The sequence below is a fragment of the Spermophilus citellus genome (genome assembly GCF_964194105.1).
Source record: "Spermophilus citellus genome assembly, chromosome: 10".
NCBI lineage: Eukaryota > Metazoa > Chordata > Mammalia > Rodentia > Sciuridae > Spermophilus > Spermophilus citellus.
In genome coordinates this window covers 94,342,120-94,360,286 of record NC_138197.1, presented here as the reverse complement: position 1 = coordinate 94,360,286, position 18,167 = coordinate 94,342,120, and the positions used below count along the sequence as shown (strand labels likewise).

The 18,167-nt window shown below is 36.8% G+C and overlaps 1 protein-coding gene across 1 annotated transcript; it reads right to left on the bottom strand.

Annotated features, from left to right (window-relative positions):
• Positions 1-43: 43 nt before the first annotated feature.
• Positions 44-16,387, bottom strand: GLIPR1 (GLI pathogenesis related 1). Its single transcript, XM_081312024.1, has 6 exons — positions 16,106-16,387; positions 15,113-15,355; positions 8,725-8,837; positions 3,743-3,828; positions 680-706; positions 44-576 (listed from the first exon to the last, which is right to left on the bottom strand). Exons 1-6 carry the CDS (start codon positions 16,277-16,279, stop codon positions 422-424), a joined length of 798 nt encoding a protein of 265 aa, XP_081168150.1. The 5' UTR covers positions 16,280-16,387; the 3' UTR covers positions 44-421.
• Between the last annotated feature and the right edge of the window lie 1,780 nt (positions 16,388-18,167).

The window sequence follows — 18,167 nt, the reverse complement described above, 5'->3', positions numbered from 1 at the left end:
CAAGTCTGAGGAAGTGTTAAACCAGAAAGATACCAAATTGCAAGAGAACAGGGAAACGAGGTATATTGAGCTAAAGCAGCATGTAAGAAGCACCAATCACTGGAGTTAACTTAGAATCACATAAGTCTAGCTCATTAATTTTATAGATTTGGAAGCTAAACTAAAGCACAGGAACTAGATTACATATGGAAAGCCCAGTGGTGGCAACCTGAAAACAATGCTTATTCATAAAAAAAGTGCAAAGTAAAGATGAGTTTATTCTATAAATAGGAAGTTGAGCCATTTTTATTTTGAGCAAGTCTTTACTGCAGCAGTGTATTTTTTAAAAATAATGTTTTAAAGTGGAAATTAGAAATACACCCAATTTTTACTTTTTTTAAAAAGCCATATGAATAAATCTCTCCCTCCCCCCCAGACTGCATTAGTCTAAAATACTTAAATTAGGGTATTTTTTCTTTATCCAAATGGTAATTATAACGGACATTATTAGAATTATTGAATTAGCAATAAGAAAGAGAGATGTGTATCTGTTTCGTAAAAATATGGGCCAGGCTGGATCCACAAGAGAGTAGTAACCTGTGAAATAAACATAGAAAGTCCTCTAAGACATTGTTTCTCATAATGGAATGACATAAATTACATAGTGCTTAATGAAACAATTTAGGATGTGTATACATACGTGTGACCTTGTCTCTCTTTGGATTAACTGTGAAGTCGGGGAGAATTAAAAAAAAAAAGTTAGGTACAGGTAAGATTTTTATTTAAAAAAAATAAAGTGTAACTATTGACTTCATTGCAGTGATTTTCAAATGATTTAAGAATTTTTTTATTTATATATGACAACAGAATGCATTACAATTCTTATTACACATATAGAGCACAATTTTTCATATCTCTGGTTGTATACAAAATATATTCACACCAATCCATGTCTTCATACCTGTACTTTGGATAATAATGATTATCACATTCCACCATCATTAATAACCCCATGTGCTCTCCCTTCCCCTCCAACCCCTCTGCCCTAATAGAGTTTGTCTATTCTTCCCATGTTCCCTCTTCCTATCCCACTATGAATCAGCCTCCTTATGTTAAAGAAAGCATTTGGTTTTTTGGGATTGGCTCACGTCACTTAGCGTTATCTTCTTGAACTTCACCCATTTACCTGCAAATGCCATGATTTTATTCTCTTGTATTGCTGAGTAATATTCCATTGTGTATATATGCCACATTTTTTTTTTTAACCATCTATTGAAGGGCATCTAGGTTGGTTCCACAGTTTAGCTATTGTGAATTGTGCTGCTGTAAACATTGATGTCGCTGTGTCCCTGTAGTATACTGTTTTTAAGTCCTTTAGGTATAGACTGAGGAAAGGGTTAGCTGGGTCAAATGGTGGTTCCATTCCCAATTTTCCAAGAAATCTCCATATTGCTTTCCATAGTGGCTGCACCAATTTGCAGTCTCACCAGCAGTGTATGAAAGTACCTTTTCCCCCACATCCTCACCAAAAGAATTTTTTTGTCCTAACTGTACTAACATTGTATTTTTAAGTCTGCTTTTTATATGAACTTTTTATACAGAGGAAACTATCTATTATAAATAGAAAATTATCTTACATAACTATATCCTTCAGATAATAAATACAATCAAGAGTTAAAAAAATTTAAAAATTTAAATCATATTAGAAATAATCAACATGAGCAGTTTATCAAAATATTTTTCTTGAGAATGGGTCCTTCCCTGAGAACAACGATATTGTGAATGCTGAATCAATACTAAAGGGACAGTAGCTTCTTTCATCCATTCCAGTTTATCACTAAGTCATCATTAGGACTTTTGGCTTATTAAAAGCAGTAACTATGCTCTTTTTTTTTTTTTTTTTTTTTACTGAGCTTTATTTAGATTTTTTATTTCAGAGTACTGGGAGGAAATAAGTCCCACAACTGCCTTTAACCTTCTTGATCTTTTGTTTTATTAAATGACCTTTTCCACACCAGTTGTACATCAGTTGCTCTTGGGTTCCTGTAATGGAAGCCATCAAGAACCTAGCCCTCTGGGCACTTGTGAGCATCTTTGAACATCATCATACCTGGGAGTGAGCTTTGTGCTGAGTTACCATGAAGCTGCTACCCTAACTTTTTGCAGTTATATCCATGAATTCAAGGGTGTGATATTCTAATTATTTTTTTCTTGTATATATTTTTAAATATTCAACAAATATACATCTACTAGCTAAAATTACCTTTGTATCACGGGTGTGCTTGACATGTGTTGCAAAACAGTTTGGTATGGCCTCTTGGTATTTATTGAACTACAGATAGTATCTAGAAGACTATGAACAATTTTTTTTTTTTCTGGTGTTTGCCATAATTTGTGAGTTGAAATCTGTTAAATAAAAGGTTTTATCTAACTTTACCCTACTCAGACTTCAGGATAAAAGGTGGGATGGGGATGGTTATCCTTTCATTTTTTTAAATTATAAATCCTGTCATTCCCCGCTAGTGCAGAAAAATGGAATGCTTTCAAGGAAGCCAACATTTTACAGAAAAATTGAGTTTTCTGAAAATTAGTGGCAGAATTAATCTGGAGGATGCTATGGTAAATGGGTGATATGTTTTACAATATCTTGTAAATATGCAAGTTAGCATGTGCTTTTACCCTTAGGAGCTCAGGGATTTTCATTCTTGGACTAGAGCTTTAATCTGAGTTTTATCTCCCAAGATTAGAGACCATCTCAAGTTTAGAGCTCCAAAGATCAAAAACAAACTGTCAGCAATATTATTGTGATGGCATTACTAATTATGTAGAAACTTTAAAGGAAAAATGTGATTTTACCCTAAGTTATTTCACCAAACCCATGAGGTGATACTATCAAGCACATTTTATAGTTATGGAAATAGGTTCAGAAAGTTGCCTGAGGTCACAGTGGTAGAACTGGACACTGAACTGGAAACTGGCATATGGTTCTAAAATCTATGGTTTTAACTCGTATATTATACTGCCTAATGTGGAAGAAACTTACACACGGATACACACTTGTGTATATATGTATGCTTTGTTGTAACACTCTAAAAGAATTTGGTTAACATGTTGTATTCTCAGAAGAGATTAGTTGCATTTTGGATACATGTTACTGGGTTTTCCTAACAAACTTGATGTGAGTGGAATAAAAAAAAAAAAAAAAATAGTTGTACTGAGGGAAAAATAACTGGCTTAGAGAGTTGATCCAGAAAGTGCCCCTATGCCTGGAGTAAGGTTTACAGTTTAATGTTTACAAATAGGAAGGAAACAGCAATTTAAAAGAATCCTAATTTTGTGTGTGAAAGGAATCTTAGGAAATGTAAGCAATGCAACATTTTTTTTCCAAATGAAAATTTATGCAGTAAAACTGGGCTCACTGTCCTATCCTAAGCATCCCACCCCAGCCCTGCTGTTCTGAGCAGTTGAGTTTGTTACAGATAAAGGCACAAAGTATTATGTGATTTGCATAGTAGCTTACTCGAGGTTTCCCTTCACACCTTGAGAAAATAAAGGATATTTTAAAAGATCTTCTTAAAGAATATCTCAAATTTTTCTTAAACATATTTATTTCTAGAACGGTAAGCCATTGGGTTGGTTACTCCTCGATGCCAATTTCCTCAAAAACAGCTATTAGGATAAAATAATTACACTCTTAACCGTAGAGAAAGGCATAATGGTTTCTATTCCATTATTTCATTTGTGGGTTGTTCCTTTTACTCACCACAGAGATTTTGTAAACATTTGTCATCTGGAGGACAAGCACTGCAGGTGTATCCCTTCTGGTATGGCCAAGTTGGGTAATTTCCTCTGTAAAGCAGAAGAAGCCTGTCTATTAGTAGAGTTTTTGTTTCCAATTACAATTTACTGTGAATCCTTGACCAGATCCAGAATGATAATAAGGTGGAAGTGAAAATTATTGAGAGCTTGTAAGCAACCAGTAGTTAATAACATGTGAAGAAAAGGAAATACATGGAAAGCTACTAGTATGTGTAGGGTTCATTCAATGGTCCTCTTAATTTACATTATTTCACTTCTGACAATTCTGGGAGGAAGTTATTTTTATTTCTGAGGATCTAAGAGATTAGTGACTTGCTCCAAATCACAATTTACACATACCTGAGTCAGGAGGAAAACTAGATTTGTCTGACATCAGGGCTGTGCTTCCTTTACTGTTTTCTGGCCTGTGTAATTGCTGTCATCCAAAAATCTGCCCATCTCATGAAAGCTATCATGACCTGTATTTACACTCATTATTCAACCTAGCCACCATCGTTTTTATTGGATAGGAAATGCCTTTCAAAATACACACACACACACAGAGGAAATTCTGAATTACAGGTTGTTTTCACATAAAAGATGATCTGTGAATAATAGCTAAATATCGGTCATTCACTATGTGTTAGGCACTGTTTTAAGCATCCTTGAATGAGATAATCACAACATTTCTATGAGGATTTTACTGTTTTTTATTTATCCCTATTAGATAGCTAATGGCTTAGGCACAGTACAAATAACTGACCAAGGTCACTGATAGAAAGTGAAATTATATATATATTTTTTTTAGAGAATTTTTTAATATTTATTTTTTAGTTTTCAGCAGACACAACATCTTTGTTTGTATGTGGTGCTGAGGATCGAACCCGGGCCACATGCATGCCACGTGAGCGCGCTACAGCTTGAGCCACATCCCCAGCCCCCGAAAGTGAAATTATATATAAACATTTTATATTCCCATGAGCACCTAAAGAGTAGCAATGCTGACAGGCTTGGTACATTGTATCAGCAAATCTACCATTGCCCTAATTTTTTAAACTCTGCTTTTGGAATGCGGTTCTTCTTCTTTGCCTTTTGATAGCTTGGTAAATCCTATGGACTCTTTCTTAAAATAGGATGATTTTTAATTGCATAAAATACGTAGGAACGTGGGAAACTAATTAAACAGAAATAAGCATCAAAATGTTGAAAAAAGAATCATGATATAGAAATATGTGCTTTTCTATTAAGTATTAAACCAGATCTAGCAGGTTCTAATGTTGTAAGTAGTTTCAAATCAATGTTAATCATAAATATTTTTAGGTATCTGCAGCAACTAGAGTTAATGTGAAAATAACTACTATTTTCAAAGACACAGATATTGTTAATACAGAGTCACAGTGCTAAAAAGCCTAGTCTGTTGTCTTCATTCACAGTGGAAGGAATTTTAATTTTTTTTTGAACCATGTTCATGAACTCCCATCCCAGTAAAACTATACATTTAACTCTAGTGTTAAGAAGCCCCCAGTTAGAGGCTTTATATTAACACCTCATTTTTTTTCAATCCAAGATATATGTTCTAATCTCATTTGGCATCACATTTGGCATCACATTATTGGTTGCTTCAGAAGTGAAATTTATCCATGTACTGTATAATCAAAGCAATATAGTAGAAATTCTGATAGCAATCACAAAAGATCCAAATTAGACGTTAGTCTTGGAATATCTTTCATTGTTAAAAAGCATAATACTCATTAAATTGTTTAAATTCTAGATGGTTTTAACAAAATCATTTATGCTACCTTATGCTTCAACTATGCATTCCAAACTGTAAAGGAGAAGGAAAACATTGCTACTTAAAAATAAGCTAAAAACAAGATAGTTGTGAGTTGTAGGTAAAGTGAAGAATGCATTTGGGAAAAGCATGCTACTAGAAAGACCTGGGTTTGTCTAAGTGAGAGTGATTATGACAAAGAGATCTGAAGTATTCTATCCAGTGAAGAAGCAGAAAGCTTTAGTATTTTTTTCTAGTACCTTGAGAGAAGATTGGGACACTGGGGAAGAGAAGTTAAATATGATTAAGGGTTCCCAAGGCAGAGATGGCCAAACCATACTAGCTACTGTTCTTGTAATTAAGGTTATTTCCTCCTCTGTGTTACTGTCCTGTTCTCCACTAACCACTCTGGGTAGAGATCTGTTACCATGGCTTTGCTGAATGATGCCCAGGGGAATGAAGAAGAGAGAAGTACAGGTGACTGGAGAACTAAGCATCCTATTCCCCTTCTGAGGCATTCTCAGAAACACTGGGGAAATACTGGATTATGTGGAGTGGGGGCATATGGCTTTGAAGATATAAGAAAAGGCCTCAGAAGGCAGAAGGAAATGAAGACCTTCCTAACTGGCCCCTCTGTCTTCTGCCGCTCCAGTTCCTTTTCCACACTTCACGGACTGATCTCCAGATTTAAAGCAGATCTCATCGTGAGTCCCCTGTTTAAGATACTTTGATGGGTTCCTCTACTGACTTGACTAAGGTTAACCCTCGCCATGATCTACAAGGCCCTGTGAGATCTCTGCTGCCATCTTCCCCTTGGATTCATTTCACTCAATGCTCTAACACCCTGGTCTCTGTCCATGCTTCAAACTTGCCAAAGTCCTCTCCATGTAAGTTTTGCAGTTGTTGTCCCCTCTGCACAACTCTTCCTGCAGTTCTCACATCTGATTCCTTCTCATTTTTCACACCTAAGCTAAAATTATCACAGAATGTCCTTCCCTGATCATTTTATTTTAAACAGGGCCTTTTCCAGTGGTAGTTCCTATTAGAGTATTATTTATATTCTCTTAGTTTCCCCATTTTAATGCAGTCATATATATTTATTGATCTGCCTCATAAATATAAATAAGGGCAGAGACTGCATCTGGCTTCTCTTCTTTGAAGTTTAGTAAAGAAATATTTGCTGAATAAATGAATGTATGAAGCTAACTCAATTTTTTATAGAAACATAACTTCAAACATAAGTTTCACAACAATGTTTATAACCAAAAGTAAGTAAAGTGATTCTGTACTAGAATTCACACATGCAATTAATAATGAGAATAAAAATAATAAATACTTATGAACAATCACCAGTGCCAGGCATTATACATACTTGGTGTTTTTACATAGCTTTCTATGACTCTTATAGCTACACTAAATATAGATGCTATTATTATTTTGATTTTTGACAACAAAACAGATTCAGAGAATTAACTAATTTGTCTCTGGTCACATGGTAAATTAACTGTACCTTAACCATTAAACTGTCATGAAAAACTATCACTGGTTGAATTAAGGTTTTGTCTACCTTTTCTTTGGTTTTCCTTATTTTCCAATGATGGAATCTTAAGTCAAAGTTGTTCTTTTCTGAAGGATACTTGATTTTAGTTCCCTTCCCTCCAAACAAAACTCAAGGGCAACAAATTAAAGAAAACAATGTTACATATGTGGTGAATGGTTTAAAAACCTTAAAATATAAACAGCTAATATCAATCATTTAAAAAAAAACACTCTAAAAGAAAAATGGGCAGATCATATGATTTACCAAGAAGGAATATAAATAGACAATCAGGTGAAGAGATTTTATCATCATTAGTAATCAGAGATGCAAAAGAAAACAAATATAATTTCTTTCAAGTTAGAAAATACTTATAATGCGCCAGGGTGTGATGTTGCATGACTATAATTCCAGCTACTCAGGAGGCTGAGGCAGGAGGGTCACAAGTTCTAGGCCAGTTTCAGTAACTTGGTGAAACCCTAAGCAACTTAATGAGACTCTGACTCAAAATGAAAAATAAAAAAGAGCTGGGGATGTGCCTCAGTGGTTAAGCAGCCCCTTGGGTTCAATCCCCAGTATAAATTGAAAATAGATCATGAAAAGTAATTTGGTAAAAGGTATTAAAAAGTTAAAAAGGGTCAAGTTACTAGTATTACTCCTAGGAATTGTAGGAACATAAAAGTGACTGAATATTTCTGACTATAGTTGTTCATCACAAAATACAGAACAATCTAAATTCTTCACTGAGATTAACTGTTTTATTAACTATCAAGAGCACAAACGGAGATAGACAGCCAGATCAGAGGCCAGCCAAGACATTACTAACTGTAGGACAGGGCAGGTTACTCCCTTTGCCCATGCCTCAGTTTCCTCATCTGCAAAACAAGATAAAGGTGCAACTTTTTTTTTTTACATTTCCTAAACTTTTAATGAAGATTAAATACATGTAAATTATTACTCAGAACAGTGCTTGGCATATTGTAAGCATTATATAAAACATCAATGATTTTATAATTATTGAAATTGAGTTTCAGGTTTAAATTAAGTGACAAAGACATGGTATAATTTTAAGTAAAAAAAATACAAAACTTGTATTTACAGCATGGTAACAGTTTTTTACAATACACAAATGTACATACCTATACATGTATCTGGGTATGTTATGTGTGTTTATTATTTATTATGTTATGTGTTTCTTTTAAGGTTATGGTAAGGTCACTTCCCACTTTTTGCAAAGGGTGAAAACATTTTTCATTTAAAAAACAGAACTACCAAAAGTATGAAGTTATATAAATTGAAGAACTTTAGTTCTTTTGTTTAGAAGATTCTATAAAATTTGCCAAATTTTTAATAAACTAATAAAAAATTGTCCCATCTTGTGTTATTACCATATCAGACTAGTTTGTGTCCCTGATAAACACTTGAGTCTTGCTGCTTTTAAAAATATGTGTATTTAAAAAGAGTATAGAAACACAGAAAAAAGTACCAGAATGTTAATGGAGTAGATCTCTGGGCAGAGTAATTAAGAGTTATATTAATTTTCTTCTCTATACTTTATTAACTAGATTTTCTAAAATGAAGATGAATACTTTTAAAATATAACATTAACTTTTAGAAAGAGGTTAATTCAGGCACTTACGCTGGTCCATAGTTGCATATAAAATGTGCTCCATTGGAAAGACTTTCAAAGCCAGAAACTCTAGGACAAAACTGTACTGCACAGCCAACCTTGTAACTGTCTGCCCAGACAACCTGAAAATAAATGAGGATATTAACACAGAGGAAAACAGTGAAATGAACGTTTGGGTATGATTAGGCCTGAAGCAACTTAATAAGACCCTGCCTCAAAATGAAAAATAAAAAGAGCTGGGGATGTGGCTCAGTGGTTAAACATGGTAAGCTATATTTGCTCTATTTAGTTAAAGTACTCATTACCAAGGAAGTTTCAGGTGCTCAAAATTCAGCTGGAAACAAGATCTATAATTACTGTCATCGGTGGTGATGGTGGTAGTCTGTGTGTATGTGTTTGAGAGAGAGAAATAAACATATAAACAAGATAATTTTGAGTTACTACAATGAAGAAATAAAACAGGGTTAACAATAAAGAGTGATCAGTGGGGAGAAAGGGGGCTGATTTAACAGGGGTGTTCAGAGAAGCCATTTCTGAATGGGAGGCATTTGAACTGGGACATGAACAATGAGGGTAGAACATAGAGGCTAATGGTTTAGGAGACCTCATCAATGAAGAAAGAGCATTCTGTAGAGCCCTGTCAGGAACAAAGACCCTGAGGCAGTCTTTCCTTAATATATTAGACTGGCAGAATAAAGGCAAGTAGAGCCTGATCTACTGAGTGGGGGAGAGTCATAGACAATTAGCTCAAAGGCAGGGGAACCAACGGTGGAGATTCTTGTAGGTGAGTGACTTTTTTTTTTTAATCATATCTTAGCAAGAACCCAGTAGCAATTAGGAAGTAAAGACACTGAAAAGAGCATGGTAGTAAGTGCTTTAACAAAGAGGTAACTTTGAAGGCTTTTTCAGTGTTACAAGAATGAAGCATGGTAACTCACACTTGGGTGATGGCATTCTTGAGGACTGATCAAGTTCATGGCTCAGCTTAGAAGCGTAGGTGGAAGGATTTGCTTTTATTATGGATGTGGGAAGCATTTTAGTTTGGCACCTAAGCAACATTTATTGAAATGTTTCAAACTAGGGAAGAAGCAAGGTGGGTAGGAGCATGGGCAACAGTTCTATTCAGGATATTTGCTGGACTTAACCATTTTCAGTTCAGTGAACAGCGTAAGGTTAGAGGTATAAAGACATGAGGCTAGATTACATCACATAGGCAAAGAAATAGATTATGAAAAATTAAAGCAGAGCTTGGGACCAAGAAAAAGGCAAGAGCAGCAAATCAGATGCAAAAGTAGTCTGTGATGTGGAGGGAAATCAAAAGTGGAGACAGCTTCAGGGAGAGCAGCCTGTGCTGGGAAGTTGAATCCAGGCCCAAAAGAGCTCCGTATTTGGTTAATCAAAACTGTTGCATAATCTAGCACCAGCAGTGGGACTTTTCCCTTGCTTTTTGAATGAAGGAGTATACATTTTCAGTTTGCACCAGGCCCCACAAATTATGTAGCTTTACCTGACAAAGAGTGTTTGGTGTCAGAGACGACTAAACAAAGTATTTAAAGAGTCAGTAGCTGAAGACAAGCCAACAATTAAATGCATTCCTTTTTACAGTGGTACTGATTTACATTTTAAATTATTTTTTTTACCATAGTTTGTTGAGTAATTTTGTGATAAGAATTGTGCTAAATATGGGGGTGTAATAGTGGATGAGCTAGAGCCAGCAGGTGCCTTTGCAAAAATATAGCGGAAATCAGTCCTGCAACCATTTCATAAGAGTGTTGACCATCGTGAAGGGTTCTAAGGGCATATGTAGCATGGAGCCCTTTTCCAAGGAAGCAAGTTGGAGCTGGAGAGGGCAATACTTCATGTGAACCCAAAGAGGAAAAGATTCATTCACAGAATTAAACCATGGCCAGGGTGACTGCAGAAAAAAATTATTCCCTGGGAAAATAGTGAAGAGTGAGGGGAAAGGGGGGCTGCGAATGCAATATGAGTTCCCCCAGGGTTTACATGTGGCATCGGAGGTGAAGGAGTATTTAGGGACGTGATCATAGTACCAGTGAGGACAGCTGCTTTTTCAGACTGTCTTTTTCTCTTGATTTGACCACTGCAGAGGAAATGGAAAGGCATTTCCAACATCCCAGAGAAGAGGAGCAGGACCCTCTGTTAGAAAGGGATAGTCCCTTCTCTGTGGTCTAAATGGAGTATTTCCTGAGGAACATTTCTCTGCATATCACATTCCAAGGAATCCTCTACAGGGAACCCCGGCCTACAGAGGCATAGAAGTTGCTTAGGCTTCCATCTTACCGAGAGAATCTAGCTTTTGGAGTGGCTATTGTTCCCCAGGTTTGATTCTTAAACTTTTGCTTTTCAATTATTTTTGTTTTACTTTGATATTTTCTGAATTTTTATTTATTGGATTTCAAGCTGATCTTGCATGGGATGATTTGCAGAATTTGGGGTTCATCTCAGAACTCTGGCATCAAAGTCACTGGAATTGTCCTTAAAATCTATTTGAACAAGTTCTTCCGGTGATTCTTCCACATGCTACCTGGGTTCAATGTGGTCTCTGTTCCTGGCTTTCACCTTAGCTTGATATGTTTTATCTTTTGGTCTTTGAGTACTTCCTTCCATAGAGTCATTACATCTCAAGTATTTTTAATGTTTGTAATACTGTATCTTTAATGCTATTTTTGTCCAAAAGTGTACAAATTTTAGTTAGCATTTATTATATGTTTTACTTGGTATGTTAGTCAACTTTCTGTCCCTGTGACAAAAACACCTGAGAGAATAAGGAGGAAAGGCTTACGGTGGCTCATGGTTTCAAAGGTTTCAGTTCATGGACAGTTGACTGTTGCCTTTGGGCCTGTGACAACATAGTAAGTACATCATGAAAGGAGCATATAATAGCCAGAATGCAAAGAGAAAGAAAGGAAGCAGCCAAATCCCAATATTCTCTTCAAGGGCATACCTCTCAATGATCTAACTTCCTTCCACTAGACCTCAATACTAAACATTTTACCCATCTCCTGATACCACCACAGGCGGTATTAACCTTTAACACATGGGAGACATTCAAGATCTGAATTCTAGCATTCTGCCCCTGGTCCCCAAAGACTCATGTCTGTCTCCTATTGCAAATTCATTTAGTCCATCCCAAGAGTCACCGGAGTCCCAAATATTTTAATATTGTTCAAAAAGTCCAAAGTTTCCTCTGAGAGTCAAAGCAAACAGCTATGAGTCCCTACAATAACACTAATAAAAAATGGCACAGGATATATAATTCCATTCAAAAAGAGAGGACTAAGTAAAAAAAAAAAAAAAAAAGGAATTAGACCAACACAAGATTTAAAACTAGCAGACAACATCAAATCCTATCATTCCCTGTCTAACATCTGGTGGACAGGGTGGTGTGATGTGAGCTCCAAACAATTTGGGCAGCCCCACCCCTGCTATCTTGGGGTTGTAATATGGCCCACATGACCACCCTCACAGGTTGGCTTTACTTGCTGCCTCAGCTTCCCTCAGCAGGCATTCCTCGTTCCTGGCACCTCTAACTTCCTGGGGTCTCCACTGTGGTTTGGCTCACTCTCCCAGCTTCATGTATCATTCTGTAAGAGACTGCTTTCAGGGGCTTGCACACTATCACACACTGCCTGGCCTACCGGGCTTTACTTTGAAATCTTGATGGAAGCCTCCGTGACACCGTAACTCTTGCATTCCGCATGTCTATATACTCACCATCACACTGACCACTCTAAGAACTGCTGCCAGCCTGGGTTGCACCAGACACACTTAAACCATGGCTCCAGTGTCCTCTGAGTGCCTTGATGACTGAACAAGGTAAAAAATTTTGGGAAAACAATTCCCTGAGTGGCCCTGTGTCAGCAGGGTGCCATGGGGCTGTCTTCTCAAAGGAAAGTCTTTGAAATTATTTTATACTTTTTAGTACCTGACATCCTGTGATGGGTAGGATCTACCTTTTCCAGAGATGCCCTCAGGTCATCTTTCCAAATGGCCCTGTGCAAAGCACTTGGCTTCTTTTTAATGGTGTTTTGACACTATTTTCTGTAGATGAGAGATTGGGAGCTAATTTTGCCTGATCACAAAGTACAGTAAGGACAGTATATGCCCTGAGCAAGATGCTTTCAGAGTGTTTTTCCATATGAAATCCATCCAGAACCTAGGGATTCTATACTTTCTAACAAGTTTTGCATCAGGGGAACCCATATGGGAGAGCCATATCTCTTTTTTTTTCTCTAACAATTTCTTCCCACCATCTTTACCCTTTCAATTCTCAGCATGGAGCCATCTGAATCATTATCAGAAGCATGATAATATCATAACAGCATAAGACCTGCCAGAGAAATTGTGAAATTTTCATTGTTGCATGAAAGTGTAAGAGTGTAAAAAAAATTTCAGGAGGGTGAATGTGTGGGGAAATCGAGATTAAAAACAAAAATAAGACGAATAGTGCCATCTAGTGGGAAGCTCTGGCACTATCAGACCCAAGTAATCTACACTGCCAAACTGTTCTCAAATTTTTCCAAAATGGACTGGCAGCAACAAAACATATGATTTGATTGATCTTCTATATTACCACACTAAAATTATTCCTTAATAATAGGCTGTCTCCAGTGAATATAAAGCTAAAGTGTTAAATTAACATGCCAAGAAATATTAAACCTTTTGTGGGGAGATAATTTATCTGAATTTATTCTTTTTATTCTGTATAACCAGCCAACATGGACCAAAATTTATAAATAGCTCAATTTTCAACAGAAGATGAGGATAAGTCAGGAGTTACTATATCCACTCGAGGTAAATTGCTAGCATGAATTTAAAATGGCAATTGAGTGATCTTGAATCTATCAGCAATATTTCTCATAAAAATAAAAATGGACTCCTAATCAAGCTATCAGATCCTTTTCCATATTACTTCTGGGAAACTAGCCCATGGATGGATCTAACCTTTGTTCGCTGCCTTCAAAGTACAAATCTCACTCCGGAGTCCTAGAAAACAGAGCCTAAGTCAACAATATGCTAACATATTTTTAGGGCATAATCTCAAGAAAAGTGGGAGGGAAAACATGTAGGGAATGAGACAGGGAAGGAGGGATACAGTATGGATTGGTCCCTAGCCCTCAGAAGTTGGTCATATTTTGGAAGAGATATTATGTGTAAATGGATGTGTTACAGTGCTTGGCTAGTGTTGTTCACAGTTACTGACAAGGTACCAATGAGCAAAGAGGACAGAACAACTCTCCAGCCAAGGGTGGGGTGTGTGTGCAAGGCTTCATGTAGCAAGAAAAATAGAAGCTGGTTCATGAAGATTGAGTCAACTGAAAAGGAAAACAATTCCAGGCAAAATTAACAAGGTGTAGAAGGTATATAATGTGTATGAATGAGCCTGGTACTTCAGATGATTGACAAGTAGCTCTGCATGCAAAATATATAGAGGTTAGAATACAGTTAAATTGAGAACAGACTCCTAACCTCTGCATGCATATTCAAGTAAGGCATAATATCTATCATTACAGGGAGTCAAAATAAGATAAGGAAACTTAAATTTATGCCACAGAGGCCTCAGATTTGAGAGATGGATCTTCCCAAATTAACTGAACTTATTTGTAAATTGTTGCTTTATATCTAGGTGGAAAAGAGAGGGCTAATATTTTAGACACAAAATAGCTATTAGAGCCCCTTCTAAATGATCTTAACCTGTTCTCATTAAGAGACCACCCTATTCTGCCCCTACTTGAAAAGAGGACTCTACTTATGGGGAGAGGCCCAGAGATCCCTAGTGTCTGGGAAGACAAAGCTATAGCAACCACTTTTACAGTGACTGTAGGGTTTAGTTCTCTACATTGAAGACCTAATTCAGTTCTCACCACAGACCCATAAAGGGATGATATCCAAACCAACAGGACCAAAGAGGTTAAGAAGTTACCTCTTCAATATCATTTAGCTAGTAAAAGTTCAGATTCAGATATCAGATGTTATAAGGTTTTAAATAATATAATGTTTGCAAGTTATCTCATACAGTACTAGTATTTAGTATTTTTCCAGATTGATGGTCCTCACATATCACTTTTGTCCATTTAACTTTTCAAGAATTATTTCCTCTGGTATTGGAGTCTATTTCATTTATTATTATCTTTGAACTAGGACTGTTATGTCTACTCACACATATTTACAGGGGCACTGGCCTTCTTTATATTTCCTAATATCAGATTTCAGTTTTCTCCTCCTACTTGAAAAGATGGTTTCAAAAACACAAGGGGGCAGTGCTGGGGATGTGACTCAGTGGCAGAGTACTTGCCTAGCATGCCCTAGGCCCTGGGTTCAATCCTCAGCTCCACAAGCAAAACAAAACAAAGCAAAACCATCAGGCAATACTTACCTGAGTGTAATGACCACAGACTTTTGTGCATCTTCGGGTGTTGAAGTCATAGTCTTTAATTTCATTATACCAGTTTGAGATGGCTGAAGACTCCGAAAATAAGGATAGAGACCCAGTCCAGATATTTTCTCCCAGTGAAGTGAAGTTTGGGTGCATCTTGTTTGATTTCAGCTGTGGGTTATGTCTAAACTGACAAGATTTTGCCCATGCTTTTGCAATTTTGGCTAGTGCTGGATCCCAAGTCTGCAAAAGGAATTATTAAACAATATGGGAGTCAAGAATGGAATCTTCCACAACAATGTAAGTGGTGTGAGCCAGCAGGGATTTAAAAGGCACATGAGGTGTGATGCTATGTAGATCTTCCCTAAACACAGTCTTCTAGCAATAACTAGGGCTGAGGAAATAACGATAATCTGGTTTGATGGAATTTAGCATCTAAGCCAGGAAGACAGACCAACGTTTCACTGAAGCCTAATTATGTGCAAGATAGTATAAACTGTTTCACTGTCTATGCAATTTATTAGCCACAACACCCCTCATCTGAAGAAGCTCAGAAAAGCTACAAACCAGCTCAAAGTCACAGATCAGGGATTCAAACCCAGAATCAAAAATCCCATCCTTACCCTAGAATCCACATTGCCTTCCTGAGAAGGCAACAGAAAAAGTGAGCTTAGAGTCAAGAAAAGAAAAAAAACAGAAACCGAAAGAATCCTATTAACAGGGAAGAAAATAACCAAAAAAATAAAGAAGTCTCCCCAAGATGAGGAAGGAAAGGGCCCCAAAAGAGAACGACACTGCTCTTGTGGTGCTTGCTTTTGATGTGGTGAGTAAAGGGCTAAACTGCATTTTAATCACGGATTGTGAATTTACAGCACACACTAATCATAAGCAAAAAATCATCCAAGATTACCAAGAATATGTCCCCAAAGTTAATACCTGAGCTGTTTTTGATTGACTTATGCCACAAATATTGTTTTGTTTTTTTCTCCTTACCATGTATAGCATGTCCCTGGCTGTTGGAGTCACCTCTGATCGAAACTTGTTATGTATTCGAACACACTCTTTGATGAAATCTTCATTTTCAATATCTGGCAAGGTATTTACCTTATATGAATAACTATAGACAAAAGAAATCAGCCAGGTCATAGTAGCAAGTGTGACCCGCATGCTCAGTCCGGTGGGCACAAAGCCGCAGGGAACTAAATCCAGAGCCTGGGTTTCTGAGAGAATTCTCCTCTCTGTCTTCAGCTGCCGGCTTCACAAAGCATAGCTGACTTCAGCTTTGAGCAAACGGAAAACAGAACATGAGTTCATCACAAGTTTTAAGAAATCGGTTTCTCCATATATGGTTTGTAGCTGGTTTTGCAATCTTAACCCTTCATGTCAGTGGTTCTCAGTGACACAGCACCTATTCCAACAAGTATTCTTGCATAATTTTTTTGAGACTGCATCAGACTGTTCAGATTTTGCTCTGAGTTGGGAGGTATTTCCAAAGGAAATCCAAGAGTCTCCAGAAATAACAGTCTCCAATTTTTTATGGGGGTTGTGGTAATTAAATAAAAACATATCTCAGGTTTCTGTGAATGACTTGCAATATATTTTAAAAAACCTTTAAGACTCATCTCAGCACAAAGTGGTGAGAATAGAATATCTCTCTCTTATCTGAGTTTCCTTTATCATGATGCCTGAAACAGCAGACAGTACCAAACCCTATATATACTTTGTTTTCTTCTATGCAGAAGTAACCATGGTAAAGTTTAATTTATAAATTAGGTACAGTAAGAGATTAACAATAATAACTAATAACAAAATAGAAAAATCATAACAATATAATGTAAAAATTTGTCAGCATCACTACTCTTGTGCTTTGGGACCACTATTAGTAAAATAACACAAACATTGTGACACAACGAGTTGATCTGGTAACAGAGATACTGAGTGACTAATGGGCTAATAATATAGACAGCGCATATATACTAGAGAGAGGGATGGTTTATTTCCTGAGGCAGGATGAGAGCAAGATGGTGCAAGATTTCAGCATGCTACACAGAAAATGCACAGTTTAAAACTTAAGAATTTTTTTTTTTTGCTTCTGGAATTTTCTATTTAATATTTTTTGACCATGGTAAGTGGGTAACTGAAAGTATAGAAAGTAAAAACATGAACAAGAGAGGACTTCTCTACTTGGTTAATATCATAACTTGACCTAGAATTTCATTCACAAAAGTAGAAGTGTGTGTGTGTGTGTGTGTGTGTGTGTGTGTGTATGTGTGTGTGTGTGCAGGAAAGGGAGGGTGAGAGAGAATTATAGAGAAAGTACTGCTCTCAATTTCAGATTTTAGCTGAAGTTCTGCTCCTAAATAGCTGTGAGACCTTGAGCAAGTTAACACACTCTCTAAGCTCCAGCCACCTACTAAATGAGGCTAACAGGAAGTTTTCTATCTGCTTAATCATAGAGGTTTGGGAGGATCAAATGAACTAGCTAGTGCATTGATTCATCACATATTACACTCCTGCTCTGAGTATTTGGCTTAGTAAAATAGAGCTAAAAACATAGTCACTGTTTTTATGCAACTTACAACGGTAGGAGCGGTGAGACCATAGTGACAGGGGCGTCTACAATAGAAGCTGTTCAAGATCTGGACAGAATAATGCACAGAGAGGTATGGACTCAATAGGAAAGGATGCTCATCCCATCTAGGAAAGGATAGACGTGGCTTCCTATGTACAGCAGGTGAGGTCTAGTTGGAGACTAGAATCATATAGGTAATAATCTGGTGAAAAGGGGCTGGAGAGATCAACAGAATAGAAAGATAGGAGCTGTACATCTAGTTGTGAAGTTGGAAACATGGTGTCAGGGGAAGGATACAGAAAAAAACATTACATGCAGTTTCCCTCTATATACATGGTTTTCAAGTGTTGATTTTGGCTTGTGGGAAACATGATACTGGTTCTCATGAAATTCAGAACCCAAATGGTGCCTTCATGCCAGCTGGAGAGAGAGAGGTAAGAATCAGATCAAGGACAACTTGTTGGTTCTGCCAATGATTTGGAT

What these genes read in the sequence shown, in the direction of transcription:
- GLIPR1 (XM_081312024.1), bottom strand. Translation starts at nt 16,279, where the DNA reads ATGCGGGTCACACTTGCTACTATGACCTGGCTGATTTCTTTTGTCTAT. An exon ending in TCTGTGGTCATTACACTCAG is followed by an intron (nt 8,838 to 15,112) that starts GTAAGTATTGCC and finishes ATTTATTTTCAG; the next exon opens with GTTGTCTGGGCAGACAGTTA. An exon ending in ATGTTTACAAAATCTCTGTG is followed by an intron (nt 707 to 3,742) that starts GTGAGTAAAAGG and finishes CCGACTTCACAG; the next exon opens with TTAATCCAAAGAGAGACAAG.